The sequence below is a fragment of the Chiloscyllium punctatum genome, chromosome 41 (genome assembly GCF_047496795.1).
Source record: "Chiloscyllium punctatum isolate Juve2018m chromosome 41, sChiPun1.3, whole genome shotgun sequence".
In the NCBI taxonomy this organism is placed as follows: Eukaryota; Metazoa; Chordata; class Chondrichthyes; order Orectolobiformes; family Hemiscylliidae; genus Chiloscyllium; species Chiloscyllium punctatum.
In genome coordinates, this window is record NC_092779.1 from 51,563,662 (window position 1) to 51,583,344 (window position 19,683).

Here is a 19,683-nt window from a genome sequence, read left to right on the forward strand (position 1 = left end):
CATCAGTGGCTACAAAACATTTTCGGATAATGGAGGATTTTCTTTGCACGTGTAAAAACTGTGATGGAAAATGTGTATGTAATGAGTTGCCCCACACAGATGATAACGAGAAGTGTTTTATTATGTTGAATTGAAGTATTTAAGCTATGGCAGTAGTGAAAATTTCTTTTGAAAACTGTACCATGGAATCTCAGAATGGAGACTTAATCTCATTGAATGGCAATGTCTGAACTGATAATTTTCAACTTCACTTTGCTATCTTATACCTGTAAACCTTGGTTCCTTTACTCCAACTTCCTTCTGAAACATTCTTATAAAAGACCTAGAAATTTTAAGAGGTGCATCAATTAATGCATAACAAAAAGCAATGGAATGGTCACATGAATATAGATGCTCAGGAAACCAATAAATATTTTGAAAAAATTCATCTTTATTGTTCATTAACCTGAAGAATACAAATACAATGCAGCTTATTGTTTATTCTAAAAAACTGCAAAAGCATATTAAATGCAATATATTAGTTGTGCTAGAGATCTGAAGTGGAAAAAAAAATACTGGAGAGACTCCTTTCTGTCAGAATTTGTGGAGAGAGACTATTCATGTTTTGAGTTCAACATAACCCTACATATCTACCCCTCCAATTCTGAAATCAATATGTTGGAAATAGAAGGCAAATTGGGCATGGGTGTTCTTAAGAGATGATGGCGATATCAATGTGGCTGTACACAAAAGAAAACATTGGTCCAATTGGTGTTAATAAAATAAAGGTCAGCACTGACTGAAGCAAAACATGAAAAATGTTTCACTGGGTGACAATTAATATGGAGGTCAGAATTTAAAGCCTGAAGATGTTAAGCACAATGTTGACTTAATCAAAAACTGAGATGCTTTCTACCAGTTTGTGTTGGGCTTTAGTGGAACACCACTACAGCAGGCCCAGGACAAGAGGAAGCATAGGTATTGAAATTGAACCAATAAGGCAGAAATCATGATTGTGGACTGAATGGAGGTGTTCTATAATGTAGTGACCCAATTTGCATCTGATTCTGTTAATGTAGAGAACACAATGAATGCAAGCACAGGAGATGACTGAAGTACAAGTAAAATTAAGACAATGTAAGTGCCTTAGTTGGAAGATGTCATTACCAGAACAAATGGCAATGGAGCTGGAAATGTTGGAATAGAATAGTCATTATATCGTGTGGGTAATGTCCTTGGTTAATGTGCAGGTCATGGATTTGTAATGAACAACCTATTCTTGGGAATGGAGACAGAAGTTAGGAAGGGAAGTCTGGACTGGATGAAGATGAGAGAATGGTAGTAATTGGAAGCAAAAGTGATTAATTAGTCCAGTTTCAGAGGACAACAGGAAGTGGTGATACTACTTAATCTTGTTTTTGTTTTCAATGCAGTTTATAGTTTGCTGTTAACAGTTACTGTGGATCAATGTTTTGTTTTCCTGCCAACCATGACCCATGTCCTTACTTTTTTCTTGATACCTTTGATCTCTAATCTCCCTTGATCACTACCTTTTTTTTTCTGACCTTCCCCCTTTTCAATAACATAAAACACCTCTTTATTTCAACCAATCTTTGTTTCATATAAATGTCATATTGGACTCAACATTACTGTTATTTAGCACAGATGATGTCAGACCTGCTTTCTCTATCACATTATTTGTATTCTATATTACAACTTGAAAATTCCTTCAAGATAGCTGCCGGATCTCAATATGGGGAGAGAGAGAGAGAGAGAGAGAGAGAGAGAGAGCAAAGAAACAGATACTGCCTGTGGCCAACAGAATGCCAGTACAATGCACTCGCAATCTAATTGATTTAGTTTTAAGGCAGGTGGGGAGAGAATACACAAATAGCATTATACTGCTCACCGAAGTGTATGAGTCCAGCCAACACCTTTTGATAGAAATGTTAAAAGTTTGATATGGACTCACTACCAAGTGCTAATAGCCAGGCCTGTGGTAATCATCCTTCCTTCTCAAAGAGCGATTTAGCGTCCATTACTACACCAATGGCCTTCTATGCAGACATTGAGACTGCGCTGAAATTAACAAAGGCTGTGCTGGAACTGACATTGACTGCATCAAAACTATCAACGATTCTGCAATGTTTACTACAAACAAACTCTGTAACAGAGACAATAATCTCATCATTGACCTATTATATCACAAAATGAATAAAAGTATCTTGACGTTTCCTCTGCCATGAGAGAAGCATCTCAGCTCACTACTATGCTATTGGTGTCTTCCTCTCCCTGGAGCTCCGGTATTTCCTTGTACAACAAATTGTCGTTGAACCCCGACTCTGATTCTGAGGCTGGTGATTTTCCCCACAACAATAGTTACTGTAAATGGATAATTATTATACAGTGTCTAAATTGTGCATATACATTTCCTTTACTTATTCAGGTTCTTATCAAGTTTCCACCACGTGTAATTTTTCTTAGGTCACTTGAATTTCTTCCAGTTAGTTTAAGTATTTGCTTGTGAATGTCAGGTGCTGGACTTTGATAGATGTTGTGTACCATGACACAACCTTAGACTGACTAGCTAAGTAACTTTTTATTTAGACTGTTGATGTGTCCATCAAAAGTCAGTTACTTTAAAAATAAAAGTAATTATCATCACTAACACCATTTGTTGAAATCTCTCCAAGCAGTTAAGATAAAACATTGACACTCAACAATATTTATCAACAAACTATTAGCCAAGCTAGAATCTGCAGCACAACTTGGATACACCATAGAGAACTTATGGACACAAATGATGGTTAGTTACATAGATGTCACACAATGTAAATCAAAGTTCCAGCCACAACTGCTGGGTAGTGACTCAACTACAGTCCTCCATGCCAAGTCCGTTAACATCCTAGAAACATTGGTTCATGTTAAGTAAACTTTCAAGCATTTACTTTGGAAACTATTAGTATTAGTGACCATTCATCAGGGCTAAAATTGCACCTGAATTTGAAGGGAACTAATATACTGACGGAGATTTGCTAAAGCTGCTTGGGAGGGTTTAAACTAGTAAGATGGGTGGGGTGGGGTGAGGAGAGGAGGTGAGACCCAGGGCGATAGTGAAGGAAGAGATCAAGGTCAAGAGTGTGGTGCTGGAAATGCACAGCAAGTCAGGCAGCATCCGAGGAGCAGCAAAATCATTGTTTTAGGCAAAAGCCCTTCATCAGAGAAGAGGTCAATCTGAGATTGAGACTGGCACAGTTGGGGAAAAGGAGCAAGTCAAACAGTTAGGCCAGACAGCAACAGCGCAGAGAACAAGATAGGACTGATCATTTAAACTGCATTTATTTCAATGCAAGAAGCCTAACAGGGAAGACAGATGAACTCAGAGCATGGTTAGGAACGTGAGACTGGGATACCATAGCAATTACAGAGACGTGGCTCAGTGATGAGCAAGACTGGCAGTTTAATGTTCCAGGTTACAAATGCTATAGGAAGGTAAGTGTGGAGGGTAAGAGAGGAAGGGGATTGGTGTTCTTGGTAGAGCATAATGTGATGGCTTTACTTTGGATATTCCTGGGAATACCTCCAGGAAAGTTAATTAGGTGGAACTGAGAAATAAGAAAAAGATAATCACCTCATTGGGATTGTACTATAGGCTCCCCGATAATCAGTTAGAAACTGAGAATCAAATTTGTAAGATCTCCATTATCTGTAAGAATAATAGGATGGTTATGGTAGAGGATTTTTTAATAGATATTTTTATTAGAAATTTAACATTTTTACAAGTTTACAAAAATAAACAAAACTCTCATATACAAACATTGATATACAATTAAATCAAAATATACAATAGCCAAAATTTAACAAAAGAAAAAAAACCAAAAAAGAAAAAAAAAACAAAACTCAACTGTCTACAAATCTAACCTACAACTAACCAGAGTGTATATTTAAATCTCTTACATGCTCGGAATGTGTTAACATCAGATGTCATAAAACCCGTATTTGTGTGGGATTCCTCTCCTAAGGGGCCCCGGTCCAGCCAGGTTTGTAATCTCAATTAAATAAAAGCCCTTGTTAGGATAGCCGAAATATCTGTATTTATGTAATTCAAGAAGGGCTGCCATATTTTATAAAATAATTCGGTCTTTCGGTGCACCATATTTGTAAGGAAGTCGAGGGGAATACATTCCATAATTAATCTGTGCCAATTTGAAAGTCCAGGGGGGGCCCTCAGCCACCCAGTTCACCAAAATAGTTTTCCTTGCACAGAAAGCGAGAATAGAAAATAGTCTCTTCCCGTACATGTCCAGGGAGGGAAAGTTTGAAAAGCCCAAAAGGAGAGATACAGGGTCCACTTTAATTTCCGTTCCTAAAATTTCTGTCAGGGTATTTGCTACTTTAGTCCAATATCTACGCATCTTATGACCGGTCCATAGGCAATGTACAAGAGTGCCCACCTCTATTTTGCATTTGGGACACATTGGAGATGCTCCTGCCTTAAATTTTGCTAATCGAACCGGTGCTATATGGGCCCTATGAAGTATCTTCAACTGAATGGTTTGAGTTCTGTTACAGATAGTAATTCTTCTAGTGTTTTCCCAAATATCATTCCACGTTTCTATAGAGATTTCGAGTCCCAAATCCTGATCCCATGTTTTAAGCAGATTGTCCATATCTCCCGATACTACTTCATGTAGTAAATGATAAATAGTACTGACGGAAGATACCCCCACTGGTCGTAGGACTCTACATTCTTTATCTGATTTATAAAGACTATCTAATAATGTAGTCTTCTTCAGTATATAGTCTCGAATTTGGAAGTATAGAAAGAGGTCTCCATTAGGTAATCTGAATTTCTGACGCAGCTGTTCAAAGACATTAGGACCCCATCCTTAAATAGGTCCCCTAGACATGAGATACCCCTGGATCTCCAGAGTTTAAAAGTGGCATCTGGAAACGCCAGTTGGAATCCCCATGCTCCCACTATCGGTGCATAGGGGGATGTTTTATGTGAATTACCCTCATTTTGCCACATTATATTCCAATCCTTAATTGTGTTTAGTATTATAGGGTTTTTACAGTGATCTGTAATGATTTTCCTCTTGTCTGAAAATAAAAGATTAATAAGTGAGTATTTTACTTGAGAGGCCTCGATGTCCAACCAGATTGGGTCTTGTCTGATCCACAATCAATCAGCTATGTAACTTAATAGGGAACGTAACTGATATTTCCTAAAATCTGGGAAGTCCAATCCTCCCCTTGTCTGTGGAAGCTGTAACATCTTCAGCTTAATGAGGGGCCATCTATGACTCCAGATAAAGGAACCCAGCCAGCCATATAATTTACGTAGAGCTATCCTCGGCAGCATCACCGGAAGCATTCTCATAGGATATAGGAGACGGGGCAGGACATTCATTTTAATTAGTGCTATTCTATCCAACCAGGAAATTGGAAGGTCTCCCCATCGCTGGAGGTCCTGCCTTATCCTTTCCAGTAAATGCACAAAATTAGCCTTATACAACTGACCAAATACTGGAGTAATAAAAATACCTAAATATAAGAAGCCCTCCAGGGACCAACGAAAGGGAAAAAGAGATCCGTCCACTAAGTGGGGTGTCATAGCAAGGCCACCCATTGGCCTAGCCTCCGATTTTGAAAAATTAATTTTATAACCTGAGAATGCGCTAAATGTATTAATAACTTGGATTAGGTGAGGTATGGACATCAGAGGATTACTGAGGAATAGAAGATCTGCATAAAGGGAAATTTTATGTTTACCTGTACCAATCCTTGGGGCCGTTATATTAGGATCAGCTCGTATAGCTTCTGCTAGTGGTTCAATTATTAGCGTAAATAACAATGGCGAGAGAGGACATCCCTGACGGCAGCCCCTACCCACACTGAAGCTATCCGAACCTAATCCATTGATAACCACAACTACTTGGGATCACTATACAATGTTGAGACCCATTTGGTAAACACCTGTCCAATGCCAAACCTTTCCAATGTGTAAAACAAATATGACCATTCAACCCTATCGAATGCCTTTTCCGCGTCTAATGAAACAACTACTCCTGGTATCTTTCCCTGATTACAAGCTTGAATCATATTCAAAACCCTTCTAATATTATTGGATGATCTACGGCCCTTAATAAACCCCGTCTGATCCTCCTTTATAATATGTGGCAGTACTCTTCCTTGTCTCATTGCTAACATTTTAGAAAGGATTTTAAAATCTACATTTAGCAAGGATATTGGTCTGTATGACATACAATCTTCTGGATCCTTTCCTTTTTTAAGGATAAGCGCGATATTTGCCTCTTTCAGCGAAGACGGGAGACAGCCCTGACTATATGCATAGTTATACATGTCCATAGTGGACCAACCAATATTTCTGTAAATTCTTTATAGAATTCAGCTTGAAAACCATCTGGGCCCGGTGCCTTACCGCTCTGAAGTTGCCAAATTGCATCAAGTATTTCTTGGACTGTTAGAGTAGCATTTAGGACCGATACCTGTTCCGGAGTTAGGCCCGGAAAGGTCAAATTTTAAAAAAATGACTGCATCCTCCTAGTCCTATCTTCACAATCCTGCGATTTATATACCTCAGAATAAAATTCTCTAAAGATCGCATTAATCTTTTTATGATCATGAGTCAAAATATCCGTACTTTCCTTGATAGATGTAAGGTAGGGGATTTTAACTTTCCAAACATCGACTGCCATAGTGTTAGAGGTTTAGATGGAGAGGTATTTGTTAAGTGCTTACAAGAAACTTTCTGATTCTGTATGTGGATGTACCTTCTAGAGAAGGTGCAAAACTTGACCTACTCTTGGGAAATAAGGCAGGGCAAGTGACTGTGTCGATTCTCTAGCTCTTTGGATGCTGCCTGACCTGCTGTGCTTTTCGAGCGCCACACTTTTCGACTCTGACTCTCCAGCATCTGCAGCCCTCACTTTCTCCAAGTGGGTGAAGAATTAGTTGGGAGCACTTTGGGGCCAGCGACCATAATTCCATTCGTTTTACATTTGTGATGGAAAAGGATAAACTGAATTTAAAGGTTAAAGTTGGAGGAAGGCCAATTTTGACAGTATTAGGCAAGGCATTTCAAAAGTTGATTGGGGACAGGTGTTCACAGGTAAAAAGATGGTTGGAAAGTAGGAAGCCTTCAAAAATGAAATAATAAGAGTCCAGAGATTGTTAGGTGAAAGGCAAGGCTGGTAGATATAGGGAATGCTGGATGACGAGAGAAATTGAGATTTTTGTCAAGAAAAATAATGAACGCATGTCAGGTATAGACAGCAGAGATCGAGTGAATCCTTAGAAGAGGACAAAGTCAGTAGGGATATAGAGGGTACTTAAGAGGGAAATCAGGAGGACAAAAAGGGGACTTGTGATAGCTTTGCCAAATAAGGTTAGGAAAATCCAAAGGGATTTTATAAATACATTAAGGACAAAAGAGTAACTACGGAGAGAATAGAGCCCCTCAAAGATCAGCAAGGTAGCCTGTATGTGGAAACGCAGGAGATGGGGGGGCGGGGGGGAATACTAAATGACTATTTTGCATCAGTGTTTACTGCGGAGAAGGACTTGGAAAATACATGATGTGGGAAATAGATGGCGACATCTTGAAAAATGTCCATATTGCAGAGGAGGACGTGCTGGATGTCTTTTAATGCATAAAGGTGGATTAATTGATATGGATTGATGAGGGAAGAGTGGTGGACATGATCTAGATGGACTTCTGTCAGGCATTCAAGAAGGTTCCTCGTGGTAGTCTGGTCAGCAAGGTTATATCACTTGGATCAGCTAGTTACTTGGATACAGAACTGGCTTGAAGGTAGAAGACAGAGGGTGGCAGTGGAAGCTTTCCTTTCAGACTGAAGGCCTGTGACCAATGGTGTTCCACATGGATCGGTGCTGGGTGCATGGCTTTTAGTCATTTATATAAATGATGTGAATGTGAACATGGGGATATCGTTTGTAAGTTTGCATATAACATCAAAATTGAAGGTGTAGTGGACAGCAAAGAAAGTTAACTCAGCATACAATGGGTTCTTGATCAGATGGGCCAATGGGCTGAGGAGTGGCAGATGGAGTTTAATTTTGGTAAATGCAAAGTGCTGCATTTTGGAAAGGCAAGTCAAGGCAGGACTTACACACGTAATGGTAAGGTCCTGGGAAGTGTTGCTGAACAAAGAGATCTTTGAGTGCTGGTTCATAGTTCCTTGAATATGGAGTCTCAGGTAGATAGGATAGGGAAGAAGGTGTTTGGTATTCTTAATTGGTCACAGCATTGAGTATAGGAGTTGGGAGGTTATGCTGCGGCTGTACGGGACATTGGTTAGGCCACTTTTGGAATATTATGTACAATTCTAACTCCCTTCTACAGATGTTGTGAAACTTGAAAGGGTTCAGAAAAGATTTAGAAATATTTTGCCAGGGTTGGAAGGTTTGAACTATAGCAAGCGACCGAGGCTTTGGAGGCTGAAGGGTGACTTTACAGAGATTTAGAAAACCACAAGGGGCATGGATAAGGTAAATCAACAAGTTCTTTTTCCTGGGAGTCCAGACCTAGAGGCCATAGGTTTAGGGTGAGAGGGAAAAAATTTAAAAGGGACCTCAGGGGTAACATTTTCATGCAGAGGGTGGTGCGTGTATGGAACCAGCTGCTAGAGGACGGAGGCTGGTACAGTTGCAACATTTAAAAGACATCTGGATGGTTATACGAATAGGAAGTGTTCAGAGGGATATGGGCCAAATGTTGGCAAATAGGACTAGATTAATTTAGGATATCTGGTCGGCGTGGACGAGTTGGACCGAAGGGTCTGTTTCAATGCTGTACATCTCTAATGACTAATATGAATAAATAAACCCCAGCGAACAGTTTCAAGATATTTCACGGCACGCTTGGAAACGAAACATTTAAAACACAGCTAACTTTTCCCCCTCAATAAAGTACAAAGTCCAAAGTTAGAAAGGTCAGCTGCAGTTTGTTACACTACTTACAAATTGTGTTTAGCTTAGATTTTTAAATCTACAATTTACGTGTAAATTTCATCTGATTGCTTAATGTATTTTTCATGTAACAAAGCAGGGGAAAGCTAAAATTAGAAAACGATGGAAACACTCAGACATGAGGAACCTATTGTACACTAATATAAATAGGTAAAGGTTTGTGGTCGTGCCCTTCAATTATCGGATGCAGAAGTTTGCCGAGAATTGATTTTGAAAATGAAAGAAAGGAAGACTGTCATAAACATAGTTGGATGTTTCGAGGATAAGAACAGGCACCAGCGGCTCGTTTGACCTTGACGGCGATCGCAGGGTTTCGGAAAGCAGCACGTGGTCGGTCGCATTTGTATTTGGCTCAGGGTGAACCCGCCCGCGTGTTCCGAGCGGGCCGCCGTCCGACCGGAAGACGGGAGGAAGAGCAACCAGGTGAGAGGTTAGTGAGTGATGGCGCAGCGCAGTCAGAGCGCGAGACTGGGAAAGTGAAGCTGCAGCTGACCGCTCGCGGAAGGGGATTGACGGCGCGAGCCGGGACCGTTAAGTTGGCCGTTATTTTTTGAAAACGTGGGCTCGCGACTCTGGGTAATTGTCCGCCTGTAGTTTTAGTCAGTAAGTCGGCGCTTGTGACCCAGGAAAGGAGGGGGCCCAGATATCGGCATGGGACGAAGATGAGAGGAAACGGTGCCCGCGGGTGATATTTAGGGAGAAAAACGCTGCATTCTTCTCTCGGAAGGACCCAGGACCAAAGACCGTCGCTTTAAAACATCCAGGATGTGACAGGAAACTAAACTTTTTTTTTAAACACTTGGTAGTTAGGATATGGTATATAGGTACACTGCATGAGAGTTTGGTGGAGGCGAAGTCGGTTGTGGCCTTGAGATTTGGTAATTATCTGAAAAGAAAATGCAGGAGGAAGGGGATAAGTGGGACTAGCTGAGTTGCTCTTGTTAAGTTGGCATGGACATGAGGCTGATTGGTTTCCTTCTGTCGTTCAACTGGAGTGTTGGCAGTGTGAATTAAATTACAAGTGGAATATCATCCAAAATTATAACTACTTGTTGTTGGTTTTGGCTGATGTTGTCATATAACTCCTTTGGATTTGGAGTTGTACAATTGCAGTCACCAAGCCAATAAGAAATAGGAACCAGGAATAGGCTGTTCGGTCCCTCTAGTCTCTTGCACTAGTTAATATGACCATAACTGATGTGACATTCCTCATACCGACATTCCTGCCCTTCTCCTGTAACCCTTGATTCCTCTACTGGTCAAGAATTTATCTCTGTCAACCTTAAATGAACACAAGAACTATATCTCCACAGCTCTCTGTGGCTAGGAGTTCTAAAGTCTCTGAACCCTCTGAAGGAAGAAATTCCTCCTCCTCTCACTCTTAAATTTGTACCCCTTTATTTTGACACTGTACCCTCTGATCCTAGATTCTGCCATGAGGGGAAGCATGCTTTCAGCATTTACCTTGTCAAGTCCTTAACAATCCTATATGTTTCAATAAATTCACCTCTCTTTCTTTTAAACTCCAATGAGTAGTCCCAATCTATTTACTTTTTGCTCATAAGAAAATTCCTCGATGCAAGGATCATCCTCAGAACTATCTCTGAACTGTACCTTCGTGAAATGGTAAATTTCCTTAAATATGGGGATCCAAACTGCTTGCAGTGTGCCAAATGTGGTCTCACTTGCACCTTCTACAGTTGCAGTAAGACTGCTTCACTCTTTTATTCTACCTCATATGAAACAAGGGTTAATATTCTAATAGTTTTCCTGGTTATCTGCTGCACCTGTTTGCTAGCTTTCTATTATGTACATGAACTCCTGAGTTTTGTATTTTTTGTTCTCCCAAAATGAATAACTTCATATTTTCCAATTTGCAAGCTCCTTGCTCACTGACCTAACCTATCAGTGGACCATGGGGTCCTTGCTCAGGATCCAATAAAATTTAAGATTTTACTTCCCTACTTTGAAATGTTCATCAGTTTATTACATCAGTTTCCAATATGCTTTTAGGTGTTTGACTCAGTCTGCCCTACATCAATTTTCATGTAGAAAAGAATAATTTACTCTAACATCCCCAAGTTACCTTTTTCCGTGCAATTGAGAATGGTTTGCTCTTTCATGTCACCATTTAATTCTTACAGAAAGGAAGTATTTGCATACTATTTTCATGGCATCAGCCTGTCCCAAAACTTTATAAGGCTGGTGGATATGAGAGGTTGAATACACAGAATGATTAAAAACAAAGGTAAGAGTACTAGAATTGAGGCAGTGCTCAACCAGTAGTCAACATAGATTCATAAATGTGGCTGGTGAATTAATGGGCAACTTGAGGTCAAGCTTGCTGAGAGTAGAGCACAGAAAGCTGGCCATAAGTGCATGAAACTAGTTAAGTCGAGAAGTCATAAAAGCATAGTTGAAAATTTCAGCATCAGATGAATTGAGATAGGGACAGTTCTGACATTATAGAAAATAGAAGAGTACAGCTCAGAACAGGCCCTTTGACCCACGATGTTGTGCCGAGATTTAATCCTAATGTAACATATAGTAACTTATCCTACGTACCTCTCAACTCATTGCTATCCATGTGCATGTCCAGCAGTTGTTTAAATGTCCCCAATGACACTGCTTCCACCACCACTGCTGGCAACGCATTCCATGCATTCAGAACTCTCTGCATAAAGAACCTACTTCTGACATCTTCTTTATACCTTCCTCCTAATATCTTCAAACTATGACTTCTCGTACCAGTCAATCCTGCCCTAGGGAAGTCTCTGGCTATTGATTCTATTTATTCATCTCATTATTTTGTACACTTGGATCACGTCTCCTCTCTTCCTCCTTCTCTCTGGAGAGAAAAGTCCGAGCTTATTCAACCTTTCATCATAAGGCAAGCCCTCCAGTCCAGGCAGCATCCTGGTAAACCTCCTTTGCACCCTCTCCAAAGCCTCTGTATCTTTCCTGTAGTAAGGTGACCAGAACTGGATACAATATTCCAAGTGTGGTCTCACAAGGGACTTGTGGAACTGCAGCAAAACCTCGTGGCTTTTAAATTCGATCCCCCGTTAATGAATGCCAAAACATCGTATGCTTTCTTAACAACCCTATCCACTTGGGTGGCAACTTTGAGGGATCTATGTACATGCACGCCCAGATCCCTCTGTTCCTCCACACTGCCAAGAATCTTATCTTCAATACGATATTCAGCATTCGAGTTCGACCTTCCAAAATGCATCACTTCACATTTATCCAGGTTAAACTTCATCTGCCATTTCTCAGCTCAGCTCTGCATCCTGTCTATGTCAGGCTGCAGCCTACAATAGCCGTCAATACTTTTGACGACACATCCAACCTTTGTGTCATCTGCAAATTTATTAACCCACTCCTCAACCTCCTCATCCAAGTCATTTATAAAAACTACAAAGAGCAGAGACCCAAGAACAGAGCCCTGCGGGACCCCACTCAACACTGACCTCCAGACAGAATACTTCCCATCTACAACCATTCTCTACCTTCTGTCTGCCAGCCAATTCTGAATCCAGATAGCCAAATCTCCTTGTATCCCATAATTCCTGACTTCATGAATGAGCCTACCATGGGGAGCCCGATCAAATGCCTTGCTGAAGTCCACATACACCACATCCACTGCTCAACCGTCATTGACCTGTCATGACAGCTCCTCAAATAAGACTGTGAGGCATGTCTTGCCCCTCACAAAGCCATGCTGACTGCCTTTAATCATACTATGCTTTGCCAAATAGTCATAAATCCTATCCATCAGAATTCTTTCCAAAGCTTTGCTGACCACATACGTAAGACTGACTGGTCTGTAATTGCCAGGGATTTCCCTATTACCCTTTTTGAAAAGAGGAACAACATTCGCCTCCTTCCAATCTCCAGTACGACTCCCGTGGAGAGTGAGGAGGCAAATATCCTCACCAGTGGCTTAGCAATCTAGGATAAATCTGCACCCTTAACTAATACTCCATTTTCCTTTGCATTCCTACCTTTATAACCAAGTTTTTTTCATTCCCACTTAGCACTGTTGAAAGCATTAAAATGACTGCACTTTTTGTAACTTCTCTTTCTTTGTAGCTGCACATTCCCCTCTGATTCCAGCTTTGATTCATAGTATTTCAAAAATCTTTGTTCAAACTTTTATTCATGCATAAATGTCTATCAAAGATGGAGCACAACTCAAAGTTTACTGCAAAAATAATGATGTGGCAGTGCCACTGTTGGACTGGGCTGGACAAAGTCAGAAATCACGCAACACTGGGTCCAACAAGTTTATTTGAAGTTGCAAGCTTTCGGAGCCCCCACTCCTCCCTCGGGCAGCCAGTGAGAGAGAATAAATCAGACACAGAATTTCTAAGTAAAAGGTCAAAGTGTCATATGACTTATGCAAATGAATTGAACAAATCTAGATGGCTATTAAGCCTTTAATCACTTAGAATGGAGTAGCAGATTTCAATGGATTAATATGTAAATCCCAGAATTTCTTTTAAATTACTGCCCCAAGATAATTTTATCAGAATAAAGGTGACACGTCTGGTCAGACACCATATTTTAGGCTTGAGGCCCTGTTTCAAGTTTGTTTGTATCTGTCAGACTGGTTTTATTTCCAAAGTAGGAATTTATAAAATGCTTCATTGACTGACTGTCTACAGACCATGAGCTTTTTGAACAAAACAAATGCACATGTACCCCATAGATTTGTGTGGGTGTGTGTGCTTGAGAGGGAATGTGAGGGAGTGTATGTGAGAGTGTGCGTGCAAGTATGAGGGGCTATGAGCAATGTGTATGAGAGAGGGTCTCTGAGTGTGTTCTTGTGAGAGTTGTGTGCGTGTCCGCATGCGTGCACCCTCACGTGCACTCTCTCTCTCGCATGTGCGCACAGAAATCAATGGGGTGAATTTGCATTTGAAGATGTGTTCTATTTTATTTGAAAAGCACACGATCTGTAGGCAGTCAGTCAATGTGGCATTTATAAATTCCTTTATTCTGATTAGAACCTGCAGTAATCTTGGGGCAGTGACTTGAAAGAAATTTTGGGATTTACATATTTATCAATCAAAACCTGCCCCTCCATTCTAAGTGATTTAAAGATTGAGTAGCCATCTAGGTTTGTTCAGTACATTTGCATAAGTTGTACGACCCTTTGATCTTGTACTCAGAAATTCGGTGTCTGATGTATTCTCTTTCTCCAGCTGCCTGATGAAGGAGCGAGAGTTCATAAAGCTTGCAATTTCAAATGAACCTGTTACACCGTAACCCAGTATTGTCGTTTTTGACTTTACAGAAATAATGGTATTATACGGACTGTATAGAATTTGCATGTTCTCCCTGTGTCTGTGTAGGTTTGCTCTCACAATCCAGAGATGTGCTGGTTCAGTGAATTGCCCATAGTGTTCAGAGATGTGTAGTTAGGCGCATTAGTCAGGGGTAAATATAGGGTAAGGGATTGGGTCTGGGTGAGTTACTCTTCAGAGGGTTGGTGTGGACTTGTTGGGCCGAAGGGTCTGTTTCCACACTGTAGGGATTCTATGGATAAGTTTCAGATTGAAAGGTTACATATTTACTCACCTACATCATTAACAAATAATGTTCACATCATTTACATTTCAGATTGGTGTACATGGTTATATTATCATGTCATAATATTCACATTTAATTATGAGTGCATACTTGTGATATTCAGTAATGTCCTACTGTCCTTTTCCCATTTCAAGGTATAGCGAGCCAAATTGCTTTTTGTGCTGTCATTTTCTATGATTTCTAAAACATTCAGCAGTGATGTAAATATATTTAACTGTTCATCTCCAAAATACTGTTGATAATGCTTGGTTGAAAGTTTGAAGTGCCCCCAAATCATCTGGAGTTTCTTTTTCAGCTTTCTTCGGGATGTCAGTAATTGATTTAAAGTTAACATTGAAAATGAGCATTTGTTCATTTAAAAAAAAGTGATGTCTATTTTACGCAAATTGTGTATTAATTACTGGTTATATAGAAATGTGTACAAAAGTCAGTGTCAAAAAAGAAGTGACTATTCAAAATTTATAATGGAATTGTATGGAATTCTTTTCTTTCTTTGTAGATCATGCCGGCTGCTTGTGATTCATTCGTGGAAGACATCGAAGATATTGTGTCAGCACAAGATCCGAAACCTCATGATCAACAGTTTACAAAACGGAGCATTGTCCCACATATTAGAAAGAGAAAAAAAAACCAGCAGGATGAGGGGACAGATGATGTACAGGCTGATAGGTGAGTTCCATTTCCATCATTTTATTAAAGGTTGCAACACTTGATTGCAATTCCAAATTAAAATTCTTTCAGTTTTCATCCCTGCCACAGTGCTGAAACAACCCTTATTCGATCATGAGTGACATACCATGCTACTGTTCTTGCTATAAGCAGTTCCTTCTCATCCTTGTTAACTAATATATCCTATGGTGTTTATGTACTTCAATTGGTATCCAGCCATCGCCAGAGAATTATCTTCAGGGTTTTCTTTTGCTGCTTCTACATGGTTGTCTCTGGACTTCCAAAAGGATCTCTATATCATCCTAATTCCATTTCTCATCAACCTGCTGTCCCGAAGGGATATTATTCCGAAATATGACATTAAGTTCCATGTATATGCTGACTGCCAAGAGCTCCACCTCTCCATCAGATATGCAGAAATTCCCTCCAATCTGATATTGCGATGTTCAAAGCCTTTTTTTTTAAAATCTCTGACACAAGCTCTGTTTCCCTCGAGCATAGTCTCAGGCTGAACCAAACTACTTTCAAGCTGGCCATCCTATTTCTTCCATTCTATTTTGTTTCCAAAACTTGTTTGATCGAGTATTACACATAATAAGAGCCTGATTTTGGGGATAGTATATCAGCATGCATTAAGGATTGGCTAATTAATAAAAGAAACCTTGGATAAAGAAGCATTTTCAGGTTGGTAATCTGTAACTGTTGGAGCGCCATGGAATAAGGTGGTCACTGGAGAGCAAGCAAATCTCCTTCCTGTAGCTTTGATACCCACAATCCTTTTTGACAAAAACATTCTAACACTGTCAAAGTTCTGATTTGTATAATACAGCCTTTTAATTCGTTAATTTGTACCTCAGTTCCTGAACATTGCTTAAAGGAATATAAAGAGAAACTTCTTGATTAGAGAGGAAAGAGACATGCAATGTTACAGTCTGTAAATAAATCTAGAATTATGTAAAATTATTGCCACCTGATTTCTGACTTTGCCATCTGGCATCTGAATGAATTAGTGTAGGTGCAGAAGATGGTTGTCTAAAGCTGAAGGTTGAACACTAAGGAAAAAATAAGTTCAGGCAAAAAATTATAATCTGAGCTATTTTTATGAAGGATGGCTGAAAGCAAGTGTAAATTATTAGCCATCGATGTTATCTCAATTTGAATCTTATGAGTTGTTGTAAAATGAAGTAGATATATGGGTATACGTTATGTCTTTACTAATATTGCTTTTTAAAAAGAGTAAAGTCAAAAGCAAAGTATTTTATGAACTGGATGACTTTTAATTGAATGTGAAGGAAAGTGAAGGTGTGTGAAATTTTACGAGAAAATTGATCAACTAAATAAGCGGCAGAGAATCATAGAGATATGATTCAAGCCTTCGGTCCAAGCCTTCCATGCCGACCAGACATCCCAACCCAATTTACGATAGATTTTTGAAAAACGATGGATTGTCAATGTATTCATGAACTTAAGCCGATTTTATATAAGATTACACAAGTGCAACAGAAGAGTTCCAAACAAAAGGAATGAGGATGAAGGCATTTGTAGATCCGGATGATGATAATTTTGGAGCAGTAATACTTGATGAATGAACGCTAGGAGTGCACAAGGAACTGTTAGCAGATGGTTCAGATGTGCTTAAAAGTATCATTATGCAATTAACTTCCCAAACTAGAACAGGAGGTTTTTTAAGTGATGCATGGCACAGAGTTTGGAATTTGAAGATGATGGTAAACAATCTGAGAGATTTATTAGTGATAGACTTGACAGCAGTAATGATTGTCAAAATCGCCATGTTAGATTGTGGTTGTACCTTCTCAATATTTGGTGGATTGGTTTAAAATGTTGTTCAGAATCTATCAGTAATGAGGATCAAAGATCAGTGAGTATGAGACTCTATTTCTCAGGTTCAGGGATGACAACACTTTGAGATCTCAGAAAATACAGGAATAAGGTGATAACTGGTGACTCGGTGCAAAATTGTTGGAATAGCCACTTTATTAGTACACGTGTCTTCAGAGACAACCCTTGCTGCTGAGCAAAACTTCCACTTAAAAAAAATGCACAAATGAAACTGAATATAATAAAGCAATTGTTTTTGGATGTTAGTAGATCTTCACTTTAACTAATCGGGCATTAATACATTCCCATTAAAAATGATTGGTATTTCTATTCAGAGTATTAATGAAGTGTTAGTGGTATTGAGTGATAATGATTTGGAGAGGGAAGAATGCTAATTGCTGTCAGGTTAAGGATCCAGTGATGTTTGAATACAAAATAGCATCAAAGAGATTAATAGGAAATTTAGTGTAAATGAAAAATACCAGATGATGCCATCATGGTTTATTAGACATATCCTGCTAACACCGGACTTGAAATCTGTGGCTACGAATTATGTAAAAGGTGTGGGATAAATGAACAACATTTTTAATTTTACGTTTTGTAAATATGCAACCCGATTCAGTTTGTCTACAGTAATGGTAAGGTGCTTATAAATAAGATCATGGAAATATGTATGGGGACCACTGGCTACAATTCTGATGGACAATTTGTTGATGGTGCATTTAAAGGTTCTGAAAATATTCATATTACTAAAAAGTGAAGACTTTTCGTCTTGCATCCAATCTGCAAAAACATTTTGGTATCCTGGATGATGGGAAAGGAGAAGATGAAGAGGTGGTTGTTGCATTTCTTGAGTTGGTGCCAAAAAGCAGGGTGGTTGGAGTTATTGAGGAGTGCATCAAGGTGTTGTGGAGAGAATAGTCCTTTTTGAATGCTAGAATGGAAGGAAACTGTGTTTAATGGTGTTTGAGATGGCAGAAATAGTGAAAACTTATGATGCTGTTCCTTTATTAAGGTTATGTTGCCCTTAGTTTTTTTTTGAGGGGTAATAAATGGGGAGTTGCTGTGAGGTTTGACGTGGATGGGTTTTAGGCCAATTTGATTAGAGCTTACAAATACTGCCTCAGGCAAAAGGCCACCAAGCTTTAAAAAAAATAAACACTGTGTGATGAAAGAGGTTCTCCCAGCTCAGTTTTTCTCTGGTTTGGGTTGGGTTTGGTTTGGTTTTAGCAAGCAGTCAGTTGTAAAGCTGCTGGACCCAAAGAATCAGGTCCATGCTGATCCTCCCTCTCTCTGACATCTCTCTTGTAAGACCCTGTGTTTGATTTTATCTTTTGTGCCAAGGGGTGTTTATGGGTATTCTTACAGGAATTTGGAACCGAATCATTAAGTTGCGATAATCTGTTAGGTTAAGTTATTCCATATTCAGTTCTGTTTTGTTTGTGTTTCATTTGATAATCTTGCGAATAAATTCTGTTTTGTTTAAAACTAAGTGGTTGAGCCAGCTGCATTACTCTTTGACTATCCACTTTACACCTGCTTAAAACAGCTATCAAAGTTAGGGTCCGGGCTACTTTCTTGAAATGTTTTGAGGTGGTCTGGCCTGGTGTGTAACAAAATGAACTGTGGATAATGGAGGCTGGTTGCAGCGATAGTAGAAAGAAGGGGAAACAATGAGTGGCGGAGCACTGGGAGGGGAAGCGTTGATCTGCTTGCAAAGCACCTTGGAGTGAGTTGAAAATATATACCCTTTAACCTTGATCATTCAGAAATTTCATGATCATTTATTCAAGTGACATTGACGAAAGCCAGGAAGGCTTCCTTTCTTCATAGCCATGGAATAATTTATAATGTGCACAGGTGGAGGTAGGTGATGAAAGAGGTAAGAATTTTTTATAATCAAGATGAAAATTCTACATTTAACCATGCAGCTAATTATGATAAACACCGAGGAAAATCTTCTTTCTTTGATCATACGGCTTGAGTATTGTTGGTAGGTCAGTAAATTAAATATTTAGAGAGGATACTGACTATCTTTTTGAAATGTAATAGTGAGGAAAGCAACTGTTTAGATGAGTTTGTTAGGAGAGAAGAAGCCGTAATGAGAGGGATGTATTACAGTGATAAACGGTTGCTCATATTTTGGTTGATTTATCTATGATTTTTTGATTCAATCTGAGATTGAGCTAAAAGCAAGCTGTGCAATCCATGTACAGAACAACCTCAGTTATCCAAACATCCAATTATCTGAATTAGGATTATCTGAACAAGATCTCAAGGTCCCGTAAAAATATTATATCAAAGAGGTGTTACCGACACTACCTTCAGTCCCCATTAAAGAAGCTATCGAGTTTGTGACTTCTCGTGGAGTGGTATTAAGCAGGCAGTAAGAGCAATTTGGGGCTGAGAGGAACGACAGATATATAATGGTACTAATAATAGTCACCTCGGTTGCTGTTGTTGTGAGCAGTGGTTGGTGGATAACAGTTGCCAGGACTACAGTGCTTTATTCACAAGGCAACCGTTGATATAACTGAAGCCGCTGTCGCCCGTCCTGTTGCGAACATCCTCCTCCTTGCACTC

General features: G+C 39.5%; 1 protein-coding gene across 2 annotated transcripts in view; it reads left to right on the forward strand.

The window, feature by feature from the left end:
• The first annotated feature begins 9,374 nt into the window (after nt 1-9,374).
• cdkal1 (CDK5 regulatory subunit associated protein 1-like 1) overlaps nt 9,375-19,683 on the forward strand; it is a 600,053-nt gene continuing 589,744 nt past the window's right edge. The window contains exons 1-2 of one of the 2 annotated variants that reach the window (XM_072560914.1): nt 9,375-9,424; nt 15,092-15,261. In XM_072560914.1, coding sequence (XP_072417015.1) covers nt 15,095-15,261 — 167 coding nt within the window. In that variant the 5' untranslated portion in view covers nt 9,375-9,424; nt 15,092-15,094. Of the gene's footprint in view, nt 9,571-15,091; nt 15,262-19,683 lie in introns of both variants that reach the window. The other variant, XM_072560913.1, reaches the window with a different exon arrangement.